The sequence below is a fragment of the Perca flavescens genome, chromosome 4 (genome assembly GCF_004354835.1).
Source record: "Perca flavescens isolate YP-PL-M2 chromosome 4, PFLA_1.0, whole genome shotgun sequence".
In the NCBI taxonomy this organism is placed as follows: Eukaryota; Metazoa; Chordata; class Actinopteri; order Perciformes; family Percidae; genus Perca; species Perca flavescens.
The window spans coordinates 22,042,863-22,061,521 of NC_041334.1; the positions used below are offsets into that span (position 1 = coordinate 22,042,863).

At 41.0% G+C, this 18,659-nt stretch overlaps 1 protein-coding gene across 4 annotated transcripts in view; it reads left to right on the forward strand.

Moving 5' to 3' along the window:
- The first annotated feature begins 10,440 nt into the window (after positions 1–10,440).
- The window catches only part of cacna2d2a (calcium channel, voltage-dependent, alpha 2/delta subunit 2a), a 155,221-nt gene continuing 147,002 nt past the window's right edge, over positions 10,441–18,659 (forward strand). For 3 of the 4 annotated variants that reach the window (XM_028574755.1, XM_028574756.1, XM_028574759.1), the window contains exon 1: positions 14,725–15,130. In XM_028574755.1, the coding sequence (XP_028430556.1) occupies positions 15,015–15,130 (116 nt within the window). In that variant the 5' untranslated portion in view covers positions 14,725–15,014. Of the gene's footprint in view, positions 10,459–13,410; positions 13,473–14,724; positions 15,131–18,659 lie in introns of those variants that run through there. The other variant, XM_028574757.1, reaches the window with a different exon arrangement.

Consider the following 18,659-nt stretch of genomic DNA (forward strand, 5'->3'; position numbering starts at 1 on the left):
GGCACAGCTCATCAGCATTCCCGAGCTGTCCGTCTGTGAATAAGAAGAGGGAATTGGCTGTCAATCCCTAATTAATAAACTCTGCTCCTCTCCCCCCACTCTAGAGTTGTCTGATCAATAACCATTGTGCGCTGCCTTAGATGGAAGCCATTCAGATTTATCTGCTAATATCCTGGGTGATAGCCAGAGCTAGACTGGAGATGACAGTAGACTCAAAGCCCATTACCTCCTTATTTACTGTTTTAAATTCTGCTATAGTCACAGCCAGTTTCTGTCTCTAGAGTAACAAATAGGGGAAAATGTATTTTCTCTTCCTGGGACAAGCCAAGGACAAAGCAGATGGAAAACGTTTGAGTGTCTCTTCATTTTAGCTCGTTTTCTGGGCTGGGATATATTTGTAAACACGTACGCATGCAGATGTTATCATTTCTGTTTCAATATATTTAACATAACAATTGCAAGTTTAAACTGAAAATGCCTACCTTCTTTCCATATATGACAAACGATTCTATGGTGATCAATTCACTCCCCGTCCCTGATTTGTACTCGTTTCAAATCTAAAATCAATGCCCCCATCTCCTCTAAAAATGTCACAGCATTTCAAAACAAGCTGGTTAATTTCTAATTTCTCATCCCGTTATAAATCCTGCTGTTTTCTTCCTTTCATCTTCAGCGCAGTCAGCACAGTGTCCACATCCTGTTCATCTGTCTGCCAGATTTGACAGCAGGACAGATATTCCGTTATTCATAATGATCTGAATAAAATCAGGCATACTTACTGTTGCAAAAGCACAAGCTCAGACAAAACATATGGAAAGCCTCACATTTAAGATCAGCACCAAGCCTGCAACACTGGTGTCATGTACAGATCTTGAGAGTGGATCAATGGAGTCCTAACCTTAGCTCTCAGGTCCGGTGTTTATTTGAATTGAAAGAATAATTAGGCTACTTCTTGGTTGCTGAACACTGGGTTAATTACTCTCTTTTAATGTTATTTGCCACAGTGAAGTATGTTTAAACTTTTAATCTATGCCTATCTGGTTACAACATTGCAGTTTTGTTCTGTGGGAGCAAAACCTTTAAATATGATTACATTATTTATTCAATTTCTGTTCTGCTCAGTTAAAGGGGCACTCCACCATATTTACACTTGAAGTTCAGTTTACTTGTCCACTACTCAACCTGTAAAAATAATAAAATAAATAAAATGTCTTGTTCTGGTGAGACCTTTAAAAACTTTTATCACAGACAATATCAAGATGAATTATGGGAAACATAGAATCTAGCATTTTTGGAGCTTGATCCATACTAGACACTAAAAGTCAGGATATCTTGGCCTTCAATTGTGGCCGTTCTTTTATTAATCTGTCTCTTTTGAGTCACCCAACTTTGTGAAAACACACTACTAAATCACTGGAGGGAAAGGGACGTTCCACTTTTATACAACCAGGGTCTTATTGCCTTAGTTATGGCCATTATTCCTATCTGTAATATCAATATTGTTCTCGATAAGTTATTTTCTGAGATGCTAAAAGGAATTTAAAGGGGGCAAGAAACACAACATCAGATGATTACATGTAGACAGGTTTGAAACAATCTCTCAGTTTAACTAAACCTAATTCATAAGAGAAAACAAAGACATCGATCACTCAAACATCCACAGACTGACTTCCTGGTTCAACTTGCAATGAGAAATTATCACTGACATTTTGTGTGCGCTCACTTCTGGTTTAACCTTCAAATAAAGTGGTTTAGATAATCAAGCTTAACTGTTGTTGTTTTCTTTGCCCAGCAAACTTTGTTGTCTCAGGAACGACTTTAGTGAGTATATTGTCATCGCGCCCGATAAATGAATAAAATGAACTACATTCAGCAAGAACTACGGTAGTTAAAAATAAGACCAACATTGTAAAAAAAATCTAGAATTTATCTTTAAGGACAGACTTAAAAGACAGTCTTATATTACTCCATCATCATGATTACATGCACAGTCATTTGCAGGGCTGAGGACTCTGGAGTTTCTGCGTTCATTGTAGCCCAGAACGTTTCAGGTGGCCCAGACAGGAGTTTTTGATAAGCACTCTTTTACAATCATTATTCTTGTTCAATGGACTTGAACTGAATTATCACAACATCCGAGGAGGGATGTGAATTTGAGGTGTGCCTCTGTTTATGCTCTATCACCCAATTTCAGTGGCAAACTTGTGGTTAGTGCCGTCCTGCAGAGCGAGCTTTCCTTGATGTTGTCTCTGCTGATTACTTGGGGATGATTACAGAGGCCTGTCTGAGATACAATGGTGGCGGTACGCTAAGGGATGACATGTTGGTGCCCTTAACAATCACCTTTCACATTGGTTTTGCAGTGTTGGAAACTAGCTGCAGGATCATAGCCTGTCAGGACCTGGGGATTATTCTGCATCTGCTTACAAAGCTTTAAAGTGACATTTTTGGAGATTGTGTGATGTGTGTGACTTGTAGAAGTGGTTGCTTGTGTGTATTTAACTTACTGAGATATTACAGCTATGAAAGTGCATATGTTATTTATATAGACATATTTTTTCAATTAGATGATCTGTAGGGGTTAAGCGCTCACACACACACACACACACACACACACACACACACACACACACACACACACACACACACACACACACACACACACAGTCTCAATCTGTTTTTTGATTCAGGGTTTAATCTCCTGTGTGCTACTCCCCTGGCAGGTCCCACCTCCTAGTTTAGTAGTAACAAAGAGGCTAGAGATTCATGAAGAGGCTTAAACAGGCAAAGCATGCATCATCAAACCTGTTTAATCTCTGTTGAAACCTTGGTGCCAATACACGTGCAGGTATAGTTGTTAAAATCCACCGAATTTAAAATTCCAACACAAAGACAGCAGAAGGAAACAGAAAATACATGCATCCGGCTGAATTTCCTGCAGCCCTGGAGCAATCCTGGAAGTGGAACGCGAAGGATATAGACTATGGTGTACACCACATGTGGTTAGAGTTGGCTTACTGCATGTTGTACTTTGCAGTATTGAGCAAATAAACCCGACTTTGATGTGGATCCAAAATGTAAAAACCTGATTATTTGCTACCATGGAGGGATTGCAGAGGTCTGTTTATATATTTGCAGATGTCTTGATTACTGAGCCATTAGATTAATTGAGATAAGCTTCACCATGCTGCTCATAGACCCTAAATATCCCCTGTACAAATAATCAACGCTTAGTGGTGCAACAAGGTTAATACAACATCCTGCAGAGGCCGCAAAGGCAGACAGCCCAGCAGTCCGGAGGCAACTCCAGAGGTGAAAGAAGACACCCGCCATAAAAACTGCAGTGAATCATGTCTGCAGCCTCATGGAACCAGCGCACCATGTCCTGGCACTGATAGTTTGACAGATGATACATCACCATCAACTGCAGGATCTATTGTTATGACAGCAGGAAAGATGGTATCATACCGCAGCAATATCCACAATCTGACAAACACAGATAGACGCACACAGAAGCATACTGTTACTGCAAATACACACAAATGATAAATTCACTTTTTACCCCCATAAAAATTGTATCTGGCAGATCACAGATTAAATAAAGTTTTGTTTTCATTGTTTAAAAATAGAATAAGTCACAGTTTGCCAGGCTGATTTCTATCATTATTATTGGAGTACTGTGCATTTGCCACTAGATGTCTCACTCCATGCTTGTTTTTTAGGCCATTCTCCTGTGCACACACACAGTCACATGCAGGGTGCACATGGTGTGTTTAATGTGACCAGCCTAGCCACTCTCCACATGTGTTGCAGTCTCCTCTGGGAGAACAGGAAAGCATCTGCCTCCCTCTGTCTGTCTAACACATTTCTGGGAAAATAGCCCAAACCTGCGGCTCAGGAGGAGGAAGAAAAACACACACACACACACACACACACACACACACACACACACACACACACACACACACACACACACACACACACACACACACACACACACACACACACACACACACACACACAGATATACACTTACATGCCTGAACAAAAACAAGAATTTGTGCAAATATGTGTTTGCACACTATATTATGTGGAATTTGATTGGGCTGCATAGATATAATGGTACCTATCTCTACATGCTGGAAGTGATGTTATAATAATGCTGATAATAATAACAATATATGTATGTTTCTAAGCCCAGGATAAAATACCTATATAAACAAACCATTAGCTGTAATAAGGGAAGACACTGCTGGCTTCATTAGGTACTCAGAAGGAGCAACCCCAATAAGAGCCCTGCTCTCTGTCTCATCTGGTTGGTTAGTTTTTCCTGTGTGTAGTGTTTTGTATTTTCATTGTGCTGTGCTGTGGGGAATAAGTGCCCTTTGGACCATGGAGAGCCGTGAATAAAGGAAATGAAATGCACTTTTAGAGCAGGCAGTACAGGAAAAGTCACACAAGCATGAGCCAGCTCCAGATTGATCATCTTTACTTTGAAGAACACTGGTGATTAAGGGATGCATGAATACAATATTGTTTAAGGATTCTCTAAGGGGTCTTCAACGTGTTTTAAACCAAGGACCCCTTAATTGAGAGAGATGGATCACTACCAAGGGGGTAAGCTTCGCTTCAGAACTCGAGCCATCATGGCGCCATTTTGTTGCTAACTGGCCATCACCTCCTGTTAGCATTCCGCTGACCGCCATTTTTTTTTTACGTCACTTGACTGCGAATAACTTTACATCTGAAGCGTTTAAAGACTCTATTTGTCCGTTGTTTAGTTCCAAAGAAACACGACAATGTATAAAAGGCTCCATTACCTTGTACCTCACGTTATGGCTCCGTAGCAGACGTTTTTGTAAAAATAGGCTAACGATTGTGTCATAACCAAGTGACTTACTGTCGCATAGTAGAGGAATTACCGTATAGTACAGGAGAAGCTCGCAGGCAGTTTCGACTTACATGAGATGTTAAGGTTTAATTACTAATGTTAACTAGCATGTTAGTGATCAATAATTAGCCTGTGCCCACGTTATCTCCTTACATACACCTACAGTCTCCGTATCTGTAAGATTGGGAATGATTGAGATTTCTCTTGGCACAGCTACCAGAAGACTTCCAACTTTCAGACACGTTGCTCACGTCACATTCTCTCAGTTGGAGGCTGCGCAGTAAAGCTGGCCATCACCGGAAAAGTGCTTCTAATAGCCTTCACTGGTCTCCGTCCAGAGCAACGGGGTCTATTGGTCCATTATATACTGTCTATGGCATCTGCCCAAATGCCAGATTACCAGTCCGTCACTGGTGGCTACCTTAGTGACTACCTTACCTACTTACATCATTAATGGCTTTTTTCAAAAATAGGCTGATTTATATTTGCTAATAATATATTGGTATTACTTGATCTCAGTGCTGCATTTGATACAGTCGACCACAACATATTACTTGACCGATTGGAAAACTGGGTTGGTCTTTCTTGCTCAGTACTAAAGTGGTTTGAATCCTATTTAAAGAATAGGGACTACTTTGTGTCTATAGGTAATTATACATCTGAGCATACAAATATGACATTGCGGAGTTCCCCAAGGCTCAGTTCTGGGGCCTCTTCTGTTCAACATCTACATGCTTCCACTGGCTCAGATTATGGAAAACAATAAAATAAGTTACCATAGTTATGCGGATGACACACAAATTTACATAACCTTATCGCCAGGGAATTATAACCCAATACAACAACTGCATATGTGCATTGAACAAATTAACGACTGGATGTGCCATAACTTTCCTAAATTAAATGAAGAAAAAACTGAGGTGGTTGTTTTTGGAGCAAAAGAGGAACGATTAAAGGTCAGCACTCAGCTTCAAACGTCAATGTTAAAAACAACAGACAAAGCCAGAAATCTTGGTGTAGTCATGGACTCAGACCTGAATTTTAAAAGTCACATTAAGACAATTTCAAAATCAGCCTATTATCACCTTAAAAATATATCAAGGGTTAAAGGACTCATGTCTCAGCAGGATTTGGAAAAACTTGTCCATGCTTTTATCTTCAGTAGACTTGACTACTGTAACGGTGTCTTTACAAATCTCCCTAAAAAATCAATCAGACAACTGCAGCTGATTCAGAACGCTGCTGCTCGAGTCCTCACTAAAACCAAGAAATCACATCACTCCAGTACTGAAGTCTTTACACTGGCTTCCAGTGCCTCAAAGAATTGATTTTAAAATACTTTTGCTGGTTTACAAATCACTAAATGGTTTAGGGCCAAAATACATTTCTGATCTGCTACTACACTATGACCCACCCAGACCTCTCAGGTGGTCTGGGACAGGTCTACTTGTTGTTCCCAGAGTCAGAACTAAACAGGGGGAAGCAGCGTTCAGTTTTTATGCTCCACATATCTGGAACAAACTCCCAGAAAACTGCAGGTCTGCTGCCACTCTCAGTTCTTTTAAATCCAGGCTGAAGACATATCTTTTTAATGTTGCCTTTCTTTAAATAACCTATTTTTAACTGCTCTTTCTTTAAAATTCTTATACTGCACTGTACATTTTATTCTTGTCTTTTAATGATCTTAAATTGTTGTTAATTGTTTTAATGCTTTGAAATTGTTTTTAATTGTTTTCTAACTGTTTTTAATGTTTCATGTTTCATGTAAAGCACTTTGAATTGCCTTGTTGCTGAAATGTGCTATACAAATAAAGCTGCCTTGCCTTGCCTTTTATCATACTTTATTATAATAGTGTGTTACCAAAAATAGTGTTCCCGTAGTATTTGTTTGATCAGTGTCGACCTAACGTTAGTGACCCTGTAATATTCAGATATTAGATTTAGAAACAGTCACACTTTGGTAACAGTGTATCTGTCTGTAGAGCACACGTCTCTGGTGTAACACCGGCGTGAACAGAAAGCCAGAGATAGTTTAGTAGTAATTGCAAAAATCCTCTGTTCTAAACAGTGACTGGTTGTAAACATAGACAGTCAAAGAAAGGTTAAACCGTCTCTCGGGGAGAATATTAGTAGTAATTGCAAAAATCCTCTGTTCTAAACAGTGACTGGTTGTAAACATAGACAGTCAAAGAAAGGTTAAACCGTCTCTCGGGGAGAATATTTGCAACGTGCACAACGTCCCGCCTACGAGGATCCTGATTGGACAAGCCCTGAACTAGCCGGTAACCAATTCATTCCAAGCTTCATGTAACGTCAATTTTACGTTTGCAACGCTAACACAGCTCAACAATAAACCTGCGTTAATCAGTATTTTTTATATAAAGACCGAATCTGCGTACTGATCAAATGACTGAGAATTAATACTCAGCTCAGCAGATCTGATTGAGACCTAAGTTACATTCCTCAGGTGGCCAGAAAAACGAGTCGTAGGTGTCTGCTGAATGTGTAAGTTACATTAACGTTAGCTAGTTAATTGTTTGCAAACACAATTTTGTAAGACAAGAACGTTAATATGCCACTGTTTTTTTTATTTATTTAATTTTAAGACTACAACGAATGATTGTTGTCAATGTCGATTTACTGTAAAATACTGAATATTTGATTTGAACATTGACTACTAAATGTCAGTAAATAGTGGAAAAGGGCCATCACTATTTCCCTAAAGCTCAAGCTTTGAATCCCAAAGATATTCAGTTTACTATGGCATAAGACAAAGAGAAGCAGCCTTACCATTGAGAAGCTGAAACTATAGGTAATTATTTAAAACAATACTTAATTGATTCATTAATGGTCAAATAATCGATAATTGACTCATTATTTTACCTCTTGTGTCATTGTTAGTATCCTGTTGAGTTGTGTGTATTTGTATAAAGCCCTGCTGTAGGGACAAGTGTTGCAGACTGACTTAGGCTAAAAGTGAGCTATGTGACATTGATCCATTATATACTTGGCCTTATCAAGATAAACTATTAATAAATAAATAAGCCAATAGGGATATGAGGGATATAAAGTACTTTTACATAAAAGTTAATCTCCTTTTTCATGCATTGTTTACCTTAAAATGCAATCCCTATCAGATTAAAACCCCATTTAACAGCTCAGAGTGATGGCACTGTATACCATCCCATACAAGCTAAATGCTCCATCTGAACAGCCTGAGAAGGTTAGCTGTTGTCATGCAAGGGGATGTGATGTATTAGAGGCTTTCACTCTTGGTCCTGTCTCTCGCTGCAGGCCACCTATTTTCCTCATGAATTCTCACTCACTCGGTCTCTGGTTGTAAAGTCTGCAAGTTTGAGTACAGCTGTGTGTGTGTTTATGTGTCTGTCAGAGTGTGACTGTGGAGAATATGCTCCAGAATGTGTGTTATCTATTAATTCCTTCATTAAGCCCTTATCACCAGTTTTAATGCCAATTAAGATGCGCTTTAATGTGACGGCAGGGCGGGCAAGCGACTATGCACTTCTCACTCCACAGTGACAAGAGAAGAGGAGTAGACCACGTTCAGACAGGACCACCCACTCGCCTTATCAAGCCACTAAAGACGCCACAGGCCTGTTAGTTTTGCCTCTTTAACACTGGCACGGTTAAATATGCTCAACTGTATATAGCGACATCTAGTACTTCACTCACTGCAAACGTATCATGATTTGATGTCGGCATGCCACTGTGGAGCAGCTTGAAGTTACTCCTGCTTTTTTTAAAACCTAAATTCAATTCATTTCCGATCACGTTATTCTTAACTGATGTTTGAAGCAGTATGATTGCTACAGTATGAAAACATTTCAAAAAGAGGCTTACTGAGTCTTGCTTGAACTGGGAGAGGAGTTGAAAATCATTGCGAGGGGCAGAATTCACATGCTCCGCTGCATGGTGTAGGACATGTTGAGGTCACAGTTTTCATTGAATAGGGTTGAGCAACGCTCTGCTGTGTTTACTTGCAGGAGAGACACCACATATAGATAGATAGATGCATACATGCGTACATACATACATACATACAGACAGGTTCCTTCTGTGTTAACTAACATTTGGAGCGAGACAAAACTTTTGCAAAAACAGTCAGGGTCACAGTGAACACTTTTGTGTGAATTATAATTAGATAGCATTGACAGATCTGCAATATGCAGACTAAGCAGATGGCTCATGGGCAGTGTAGAGAGGCGGAGGAGGGGGGGGTGGGCTGGGGATTGTGGGGTGAGGGACTACAGGTCTCCTGTTATAGCAGCTGGCTGAAAACTCTGGGATGCTGTGTGTCAGCAGTGGAAGAGAGAAAAAGAGAGGAGAAGAGAGATGAACACAGAATGAAAGAAAGGGGACAGGCAGAGAAATAAAGGAGTGGATTGAGGATGAAGAGATCTAACTTTATATCATGGGAAAGACTGCATCTAATGATTATTTTCTTGATGAATCAATTAATCTATTTGTGCCCATTTCAGTTTTTCAGAGCCGGACATGACACATTTAAAATACTACGTTTTTTGTGTAACCAACAGTTCAAAACACAGTGATATTCAGTCTACTATCATATGACAAAGAAAAGCAGAAACTTTTCACATTTCAGATGCTGGAGAATATTTTGCCAATTTTGCTTGACAAATGATAAATTGATTATCAAAGTCATCACATTTTCACATTAATGTTTTGCAAGGCTAAACTTGATGAATCCTGCTGACAAAAAAAGGATACTATGAAAAATGTACACAGATTTCTTTCTACATTTCTAGGATTTTTTCAGTAAATATCTGACTAAACAATAAATAAACATGTCTAGAAATTGGACCAGGCAATGGACACATTCAGTCAGTACCAAAAACGTACTGAGGTTTGATACCCAGCCCCATTTGAAGAGTACAAGTATAGCATTGGTGTACCATGTTGATGCAAACCTCCAATCGAAAACATGTTGGATTGACTTTGCCATAAAAATGAAAAATGAAAGAACAAAAAACAAAAATGACTTCCTATATGAGCTTCCTTCAGTGTGTTAACTTTACCTTTTTTCTCCTCTCCCTGTGTGGCACTGATGTCTCTTTCCACCCATGTATTTTCCACTCTCTATCCTTCTCAATCCCAGCTTTGATGTATGCATGAGGGAGGATTTCCTGAAGACCAAAGAGGCCATTACCCAGGGGCCATTAGGCCTCTAGTAGAGCATGTCAATGAGTGCTGAGTCTTGCTCTGCTTTCACATGCAGCCACTTTACTATCTGGGTAGGATGGAGGGGTATTCTCTGGGGGTGATAAAATGTAGCCTTAAATGTATATATTTCATCACAAACATCTGTATTTTTAGCAGAATAGCACTGTTTGTGTGCCGTGCTGTAATATTTGATATAGTGGTTGTTTTCTTACGGTTGCATGTGAGGAGGTTGGGTCATTAATTGGTGCTGTTGTTCTTTCATGCAGACTTAGAGCGAGGGGAGTGAGTCATCATCAATCAGGATGAAACGCTCTGACATTTTGAGCATGAAAGTCCCAGAGTGCCTTGCAGCCCAACATCGCTGGGTACGTTTGTATTTTACAGTAACGGAGGTATGCAAAGCACTGTGGTCAGAATTAGATAATTTTTTGTTGTTGATATTAGCAAAGCATTGATGTCATGCCGGTAATATTACAGAGCAAAGCAAATAATGAGGGATGTGGGATATACAAATATTTATGTAAACATGGAGGTCTGTGTTATTTAGATTGGATCTTTCTGTTCTGGATGAAACTAAATGGGATGATAAGCTGTGAGGTGAGCAGGGAGTAAGCTGAAAAGGACACAAGGGAAGATAACCTTGATTGCTGGAATCACTCTGCCGATCTCTTCAATATACACTATCCCTGTAGAGGACAAGAGCATGCCGACTCTTCTCTGCTGTGGTTAAAAAAAAAACAAATGCCCTCAAAGAAAGTGTGTGGTAAATGAGTGACAGTATATCATGCTCCTGTTTTTACAGAGAGCACTTGAGAGGATCATTGAAGTTTACTGAAAGCGTCGGGACTCTCTCTCAAGGGCAGCTGGCTCTGCTATCATCTGCGGTGAATGCGACGCGCAGTCCTTCTCTAATCAGAAATATAAAATCTTAGCATTCAGCATGCTGACTAGACTAGGTTTTACAGAATGTGAAGCCTCGCTTTTCTGTCCAGCGCAGCAAAACATCAGCATACAGGCCACAGAAGGAGACAGAGGAGGAGGTTAAGGAGGGAGAGAAGATGGATAAGGTAGAGGAAAAGGAAGATAAGCGGCCAGTGTGTGTGTGTGTGGGGTGCGCATTTACTAGTGACTTCCTCAAGGCCTGGAGACAGGGGAAACAAGGAGTGATTAATTTTACTCCAACCTACTTGGCCTCTGTCTGGGGGAGCAGTCCCCAGAAGGTCCAATACAGAACAGCGAGGATGTCTCTTTTCTTTCAACTCCCTTGATCAATAACAGATTGGCAAGTTATTCTCTTAAGGAGAAACTGCACAGCCAATGAGAGAGACCCTTAGCAGCTGAGAACCACCTCTTGTCTGCCTCTTTCCCTGTTTGGAGGATGAGCAGAGCTTGAGGTCATTGATCTGTGTGTTTTCACTGAGCGGATCCCTTAGCTGGCCTTATTGATCAGCTCTAATAAAAAGTAGATTCTCTATAAGCATGTTCAATGAGATCCAAGGCCCCAGGGTGGCAATCACCTCTTTTATCTGCCACTCTTCTGCCTACAACCAAGACACACACACACACACAAACACATTTGCTAGGTATTGGTGTGACGGAGTTAAGTCTTACAAGAAATTTTAGCCCAACGTGTCCCAAGTTATATTATTGTTGGTGTCACTGTTGCAGAGACAACTGAATTGCGTTCCGTTTTCCTCAGGGCTAACCTTACCAAGAACACAGGACACACTGCATTTGTTTCCAAACAAACTGCCCAAAGACAGTGATAACATTTTCAAATGAAAAATCAACAGACGGAAACTAGATGAATCTAGATAAATCTAGAATGAAACTAAATCTGGCAGATATGTCTGGCCCCCTCCTTTTCAGACAGATTTCTATCTGGCCGAGGCCTGGGCGGACCAATCACAACCACTTATCTCACATGGGGCGGGTTTAAGACGATGACTGACAGAGGAGCATCATGCTAATAGTAATTGAATGTAGTTACTGAACGTAACTGGCATACTGCGTCGACCAGCGCAGCGCACCCCGGTCACGAAACTCAGATCAAGCTGTCAAACCAGGCGGTGCTGATCAAATATGAATCAAGATTATTATTGTTACTGTATTGCCTAATTCTTGCTTCAAATGTTTTCCTGAAAAAACATTTAAGGGTACTGTTATTGTACTGTAATTTGAAAAAGAAAAAAACTTGTCTATTATCATAAATTGGTTGCCGATCATCTCTTGGTCCCAGCATTTGCAGAACACCCAGAGGCATACCATCCATCGAGAGAAACATCTCTACCCCCTGATGCTTTGTTTACACAGATAAACCCGCTCTATGCTCTTTCCGTTAGAGAAAACTACATACTTGTGCATTAACTCAAAATTAAATTTGCAATCACTTTTCTTTCTCCAGGCCCCATGAGCCAGGTAAATTGAGATAGGTTTGCCTAATTTATGTTTGAATGGAAGGAAGTAGAAAGAAAACAAGGGGTGTCTCACTGTGAGTCAGCAGAAATGTGTAGTGTGAGTCAGCCACGCTGCATCACTCTACCAGTATCTGTTTGTTGTTATCGTTAATGTCATGATGGGAAGTATGGTACAGTAAATTGATGTGCAAGAGTAGCCATCAATTAAGGTTATTTTTCTCCGCATAGGGAATAGTAATAAATCAAAACACGGCTGTCTCCTGCTTCTCTGCCACAGATTTGTTTGGAGGGGTGGAGGAAAGAAGCTCAATATGTCTCAAAAATTAGTAGCTCTGGGGAATAAAAGCATTTTTTTTTTCCTCTTCCTAAGGAACAGGCCTAGATATTTGTTCTGACTGAATGATCCGTGACATCTATGTACATAAGCAGGGGACCGCTGCTGTAGCTTTTTCATCCCCGCCATCAGGTGGATTTTTCCTCCTGCTGAGGTCTGTGCCCCGCAGTGTGTCCTTTCTACCAAAACAGCCCTGTCTTCCCTGTCAGTGAAGAGACAGAAATGCTGTGCAGCAACCCTGCCGACTGCTGTGTGGCTTTCTGTAGCAGAGCACCTGCGTATCCCCTGCTGACTGACTGAGCCAAGGACAATGCAGCCACAAGACTGTCTGTCTCTAACTGTGTCCAGCAACGAGCTGAGAGATATAATACTCCCCGAGGAGTGTACTGAACCTGGGCTTAGACAACTGGAAAAAAAACTAACAAATCATTGAGCACCTTCACCCCTATTCTTTACAAATGACTGTAGGGACAGAAACACACATGGAACACATCATGTAAAAAGCTATACGTCTTTATTGTACGTTCTCTATTGCATTGATGAACCTGAAAATGCGTTTTGTTTAGGTGCAACTGTGCCCTTCTGTTGAGAAAGGAGGATCAGAGAACAAACGGCAGTGCAGGGAAAGGTAATAAGACAGGTAAAGGTGCACACAAGGTAGACACACAATGACACACTTGTACACACACACAATGACACACTTGTACACACACACAATGACACACTTGCACACACACACAATGACACACACACACACACACACACACACACACACACACACAATGACACACACACACACACACACACACAGCTGATAGAGTGAGATATTCACGTCTCCGGGGGTTAACTTCCTGCTGAGTTAGATTTACCCAGAGGTTTCAGTTCATCTCTCCTCCTTCTTTACCGTTAAAATGAACAATATCTGACTTATGTCCAGAGGAAAACTTGCTTTATTAAAATATAATAGCTTATTAACAAGGTTATGCTTATTCAGAGGCTCCCAGTTACGAGAAACAAGGAGACATGTTCACCCTCCTGCAAAGTTACATTTGAAACACTTTAAACCTAACCCCCCCTCGTCTAAATACTGGTGACAGCGTGAAACAATAGCTAGGTGTTTCAAAAATTCTCCTTTCATTCATTTAAATGTTCATCCAATGGAACAGATGCACCAATAAGTAAGAGGAGCCCCAAGGTGATTGCTGAAGGTTTAAATTCAGAGTAAATACAATCCTCCCCTCTACAGTCATGCCTCTAATTATCAAAGTAAAGCCTTGATCATAATGCTCATAATCCCGAGTTTGAGCCTTGAGGAGAACACAGTGCACGGAGAGTGGACATACGGAGGAAGAGGAGGTGGCCTGATGCGCGCTCCCGTCTGACTGGCGCACAGGAATAGGCTGTTTGAAGTGAGGAAGGACCGCTTGTGCCTACAGTCAAGATGCACAGCTGGGCTGAACAAATACAGGAAGTCGGGCAATTGGACCTTCAAAACAAAATGTAACGTTAAAAAAAGTCCTTGAGCCGATGCTTGGATTGTATGCCAAACATGCGCCCTAAATTGATATTTTACAATGGCAGACATTTTCCAAGTTACCCTATGTTTGTAAAACAAGTTCAGTACATCTGGTCACTTGCGGCTATTGCCACGTAGTAGGCCTATACCACTGTGATCTCATAAAGGCATTTCATTGAGAATACAATAGTTATATTACGATTTCTTACAAATTTCTGCCTGCATTCTCCGTCACTCTAATATAGCCTACATTGCCCTAAAACGATAAATGGCTTTATTTTGAAAAGCCGGATAGAGGCACACTATTCCGATCGTGGCCAGCTTTACTCTGTATGGTTGTTACATTGGAGAGAGTGGGAGAGAAAAGGAGCAAATGTGCGGCGGCGGATAGGCAGGGAGGACAGCCAGTGCGCAAGCACATCAGCAGCAGCGGCGGCAGAGCATCTTCCTGATCTCCCGTGTCTTCAGCTGCCAATCGTCTGTGCGTTTCTGATTGAGATTTCACAGCCGGCTGAAGTGTCCAGAAGCCTCCTCCAACCATTACCTCCCAACACACACTTTCTCTGGAGCTTGGTTATTCTTAGCTCAGCTGTGAGAGACTGCCCTTCCGGTCCTTCTCTTATTTATCCCAGTTTCTTGAATATTTAATGGAAAATGGCGATCTGCGCGCAGTCGTACGGTATTTTCTGCCTCTTCACAATCCAAACTGTACTTATCATATGCGTCTCCACGCCGACAGACGGGACTCACCTCTTCCCACAGCACTACACGTAAGTACCCTGCACCGTTTGGGGGACACACCGGGGTGCAGAACGCGGAACCAGGACAGGTGGCCCCGCCAAGCCTGCACTTGCAGCGTCGCTTACCTTGGTGCGAGAGGAGCTGATGTCCCTGATGTTCAAACACAGAAGACGCAGTTTCCGTCTCTGATGCCGCGTTATGAATCACGCTCTCGTAAAGCTTATGTTGTTGTTTTCGTTGTTGTGGGCAGTGGCATTTATTACCCAAAGCCTTATTCAATTTGTCATAGTCAACATGGAAACAGGCGGCAGGGAGCATGCACAGGTGCTACTGGCAAATAAGCCAGGCGAGCAAGAATATAGACCATATATATTTATATATATATATATATATATATATATATATATATATATATATATATATATATATATATATATATTTAGGGACACAAATTAAATGATATTAATAGTCGATGTGTTTTGCTGTCGCTGCATGGGGGTAGAATAGCCCAGTTTACGCATGGTGGATATAGGCTGAGCTACAACGAGGCTAGTCTAAAAAGTCATCCACTGGATAGGCTACTGCACACGCACCGTGAAAATAACCATCTCTATCCCACAGCAGGATACACTGGTGTTTTTAACAGGATACTTTTGATTCAGAGACTTAACAAATGATTTAATGTCGCATAAGCAGGAGCGCCAGGTCTTGAAACATTCAGGTGAAGTCCCCGCATCTCAGCTCAACTGCAAAAACTACTTGCTTGGACTCTTTTCGGGGACAAATGAAGCAATATGGCTTCCAGATTGATATCTGGTCATTTTTGCAGTGATAAGAAACTAGACGTTTTTCTTGTAGAAATATGTAGGCTATAGTTGAAATGTAGACACATCACAGTGGTGCTTTATCCAGCCGACCCGCAGACACAGAAAGTAGCAGAGCATACGTGTGTGTGTGTGTGTGTGTGTGTGTGTGTGTGTGATTGTGAACTATATATGTGGACTTTTTCAGCATACACCTGTTGGGAGATAGTTTTGTAATTTTCTCTCAAATGCGAACAATATAAGAATTAAACATTGAATGACACCAGGAGGCAGATTGAAACATAACCTCGGAACACGCAGCAGTTCGCCACTTTTTTGCGTCGTCGAACTAGTCAAACAATACTTTTTTCTTTTTAAAGCGTATGCTGCTTCGTTTGAAATGACATTTTCAGATCTTGCAGTCCAGTAGGTTATTAAACCTGTTGGAGCCAGAGTGCAACAGTTCCTCACTCAAGTCTATACGTGATGACGTGACAATCTGATCTGGACATGGTGTGGACCATGTAGGGATGATTAGTCAGTCAGGTTCACAGAAATGTAGAATCTAAATGGTGATGCATCTGCTGGGTGATCTCTTCCTGATTGCCAAGGTGACTTTCAAAGGAAAACCACTTATCTTATATTAGGCTACTGTTGAATGACTATAAAGGATAATTAGCTGCATCATTGATTTGATCACTTGGCTGGTTTTGCGAACAAATTCACATGGATTTTAAAAAGTATATTTATTGAATTTGATCTATTTAATCTATACCTGTAGTAAATGATTAAAATGCATTGTTTGTAATCGTGCATCAATATCTCCTTCAAATACACCTCATGGTTTTCAGAAGTTTGTTGGTTTGTTGTAACTATACTGATACAGTTACCATTGTTATAAGACCATTATTAATCTCATTAGATACAATAAATAGTCTAGGTCTGGTACCTTATTTTATATTCAGGCATCTCTTGGGTTTTAAAAACTGGGTTTTGTGTCACCCACATCACTGTGCTATTTGCCAGAATTTGACGGTTACCTAATTGAAGTGTATGGGGCGCGGCTGTGGCTGTTCATCGGGTTTATAGGCTTGACACACACACACACACACACACACACACACACACACACACACGTTGGAGCATGTGTGTGTTGGAGGTCTAGCTGAATAGTTGTGTCCATAAGAAAGGGCAGAATGTATTTGGTTCATTTTAATATCAGTGCCAAGAAAGTGTACATTTTCTACACCTTACCAAATAAAATCCAGATTTTTATGTAGTTATTGGACTGCAGTGATTATGTTTATAGTATTGTGTGTGTGTGTGTGTGTGTGTGTGTGTGTGTGTGTGTGTGTGTGTGTGTGTGTGTGTGTGTGTGTGGAGGAAGACGATGTTTGCATGGGGAAATTATTTCCACATTTCTAAATTCCACTATGTGAAGGAAACCTGTTTAACCTCGATAACTGCTATCTACATGTACAATCTTCTTCAGGAAAGTAAAATATCATAACTTTAGTGAGTTTATATGAAACTTAGAGCAATTTCCTCCCAATTTAGTTATTTCCACGCATGCGAAAATAGACCACCTTTTGCCCTCAAAGATATTTCAGTGTTGCACTTGGAATGACAAGATCCATTGCAGCAAAACGAACCTGGTGACGGTGTTTGGCTGGCATCCAAACTCATTTCATCACATTTTCCCATAATGTTTGCCTAACATAAATCTTAACACCACACAGGAAATACGTCAGGAACACAGGTGCCAACAAGCAAAGTTGTTATACTACATTAGACTACAAAGAGGCAGAGAGCATCAGTCGGCTTTCATGTACTGCACATTGACAACTTCTCTGTTTTTGAAGAGAGATCACAGCTTTCAAAACACAGGTTTTCAAGCATTCATTAAACATCAGGCCTCAGTAGTGCATATACAGTAGTTTACCAAAGAAGCATCTCCTGAAATCTCTGTAGTTGTTTCTGAATGGAAAGTTCTGCATATTTGGTACTGTGAATTATTTTTCTCCTTGTGATTTACAGTAAGTCCAACATAAAGTCAGTCAAAGTACAGCGTGCATGGAGTGATGCTCGGTAGTGTAGAAAGTGTCCCTCTGGTGCTCTTCAGTTTGGGGATCCTACTAGTTTCAAAAGGGTTGAAGGAATCTACTACCCTCTTGAGTACCTCAGGTTCCTTCAACCCTTTAGCCTGGTTGACACCAGACCCACTCTCAGTTGTAACTGAGAGTGGGTCTGGGCAAGGTTCACAGCTCATTTTCCAAAGGGGCGTCACCAATGGACACCGCTCAAATGCCTCTGGGCGCATTGAATGGTCCTTTAACCAATCAGACCAACAATCTGGGTGACGTAGCAGCGACAGCGGCATCAACAGGTTGCTGCGCTTCGATGGCCGTCATGTTGAATGTAAACAAAATGCTGCTTGCTGTCGCTGCGCTGTCATCATCGTGTAAAGCCTGCCTCAACGGTTGTGATTGGTGCCTCGATTTGGAAAAATTGGAAATTGGGATTGAATGGGCTCAAGCCAGACTGACTTGCAGAGCAAATCTCAAATTTGCCAGAAGTTCGTCAGGGTTTTCCCAGGCTATCAACCCTTATAAATCTTAAGTCATCATACAACATTGTACAAAGTGCCGTTAAATGTTGCTGGGTTTGCTTTATGTGATCTCACCTGATGCAGGTCAGTTGTGTTAAGGCTCCATGGTCGACTTGTTGCTGCCTGGATCATTGATATCAGTCTGCA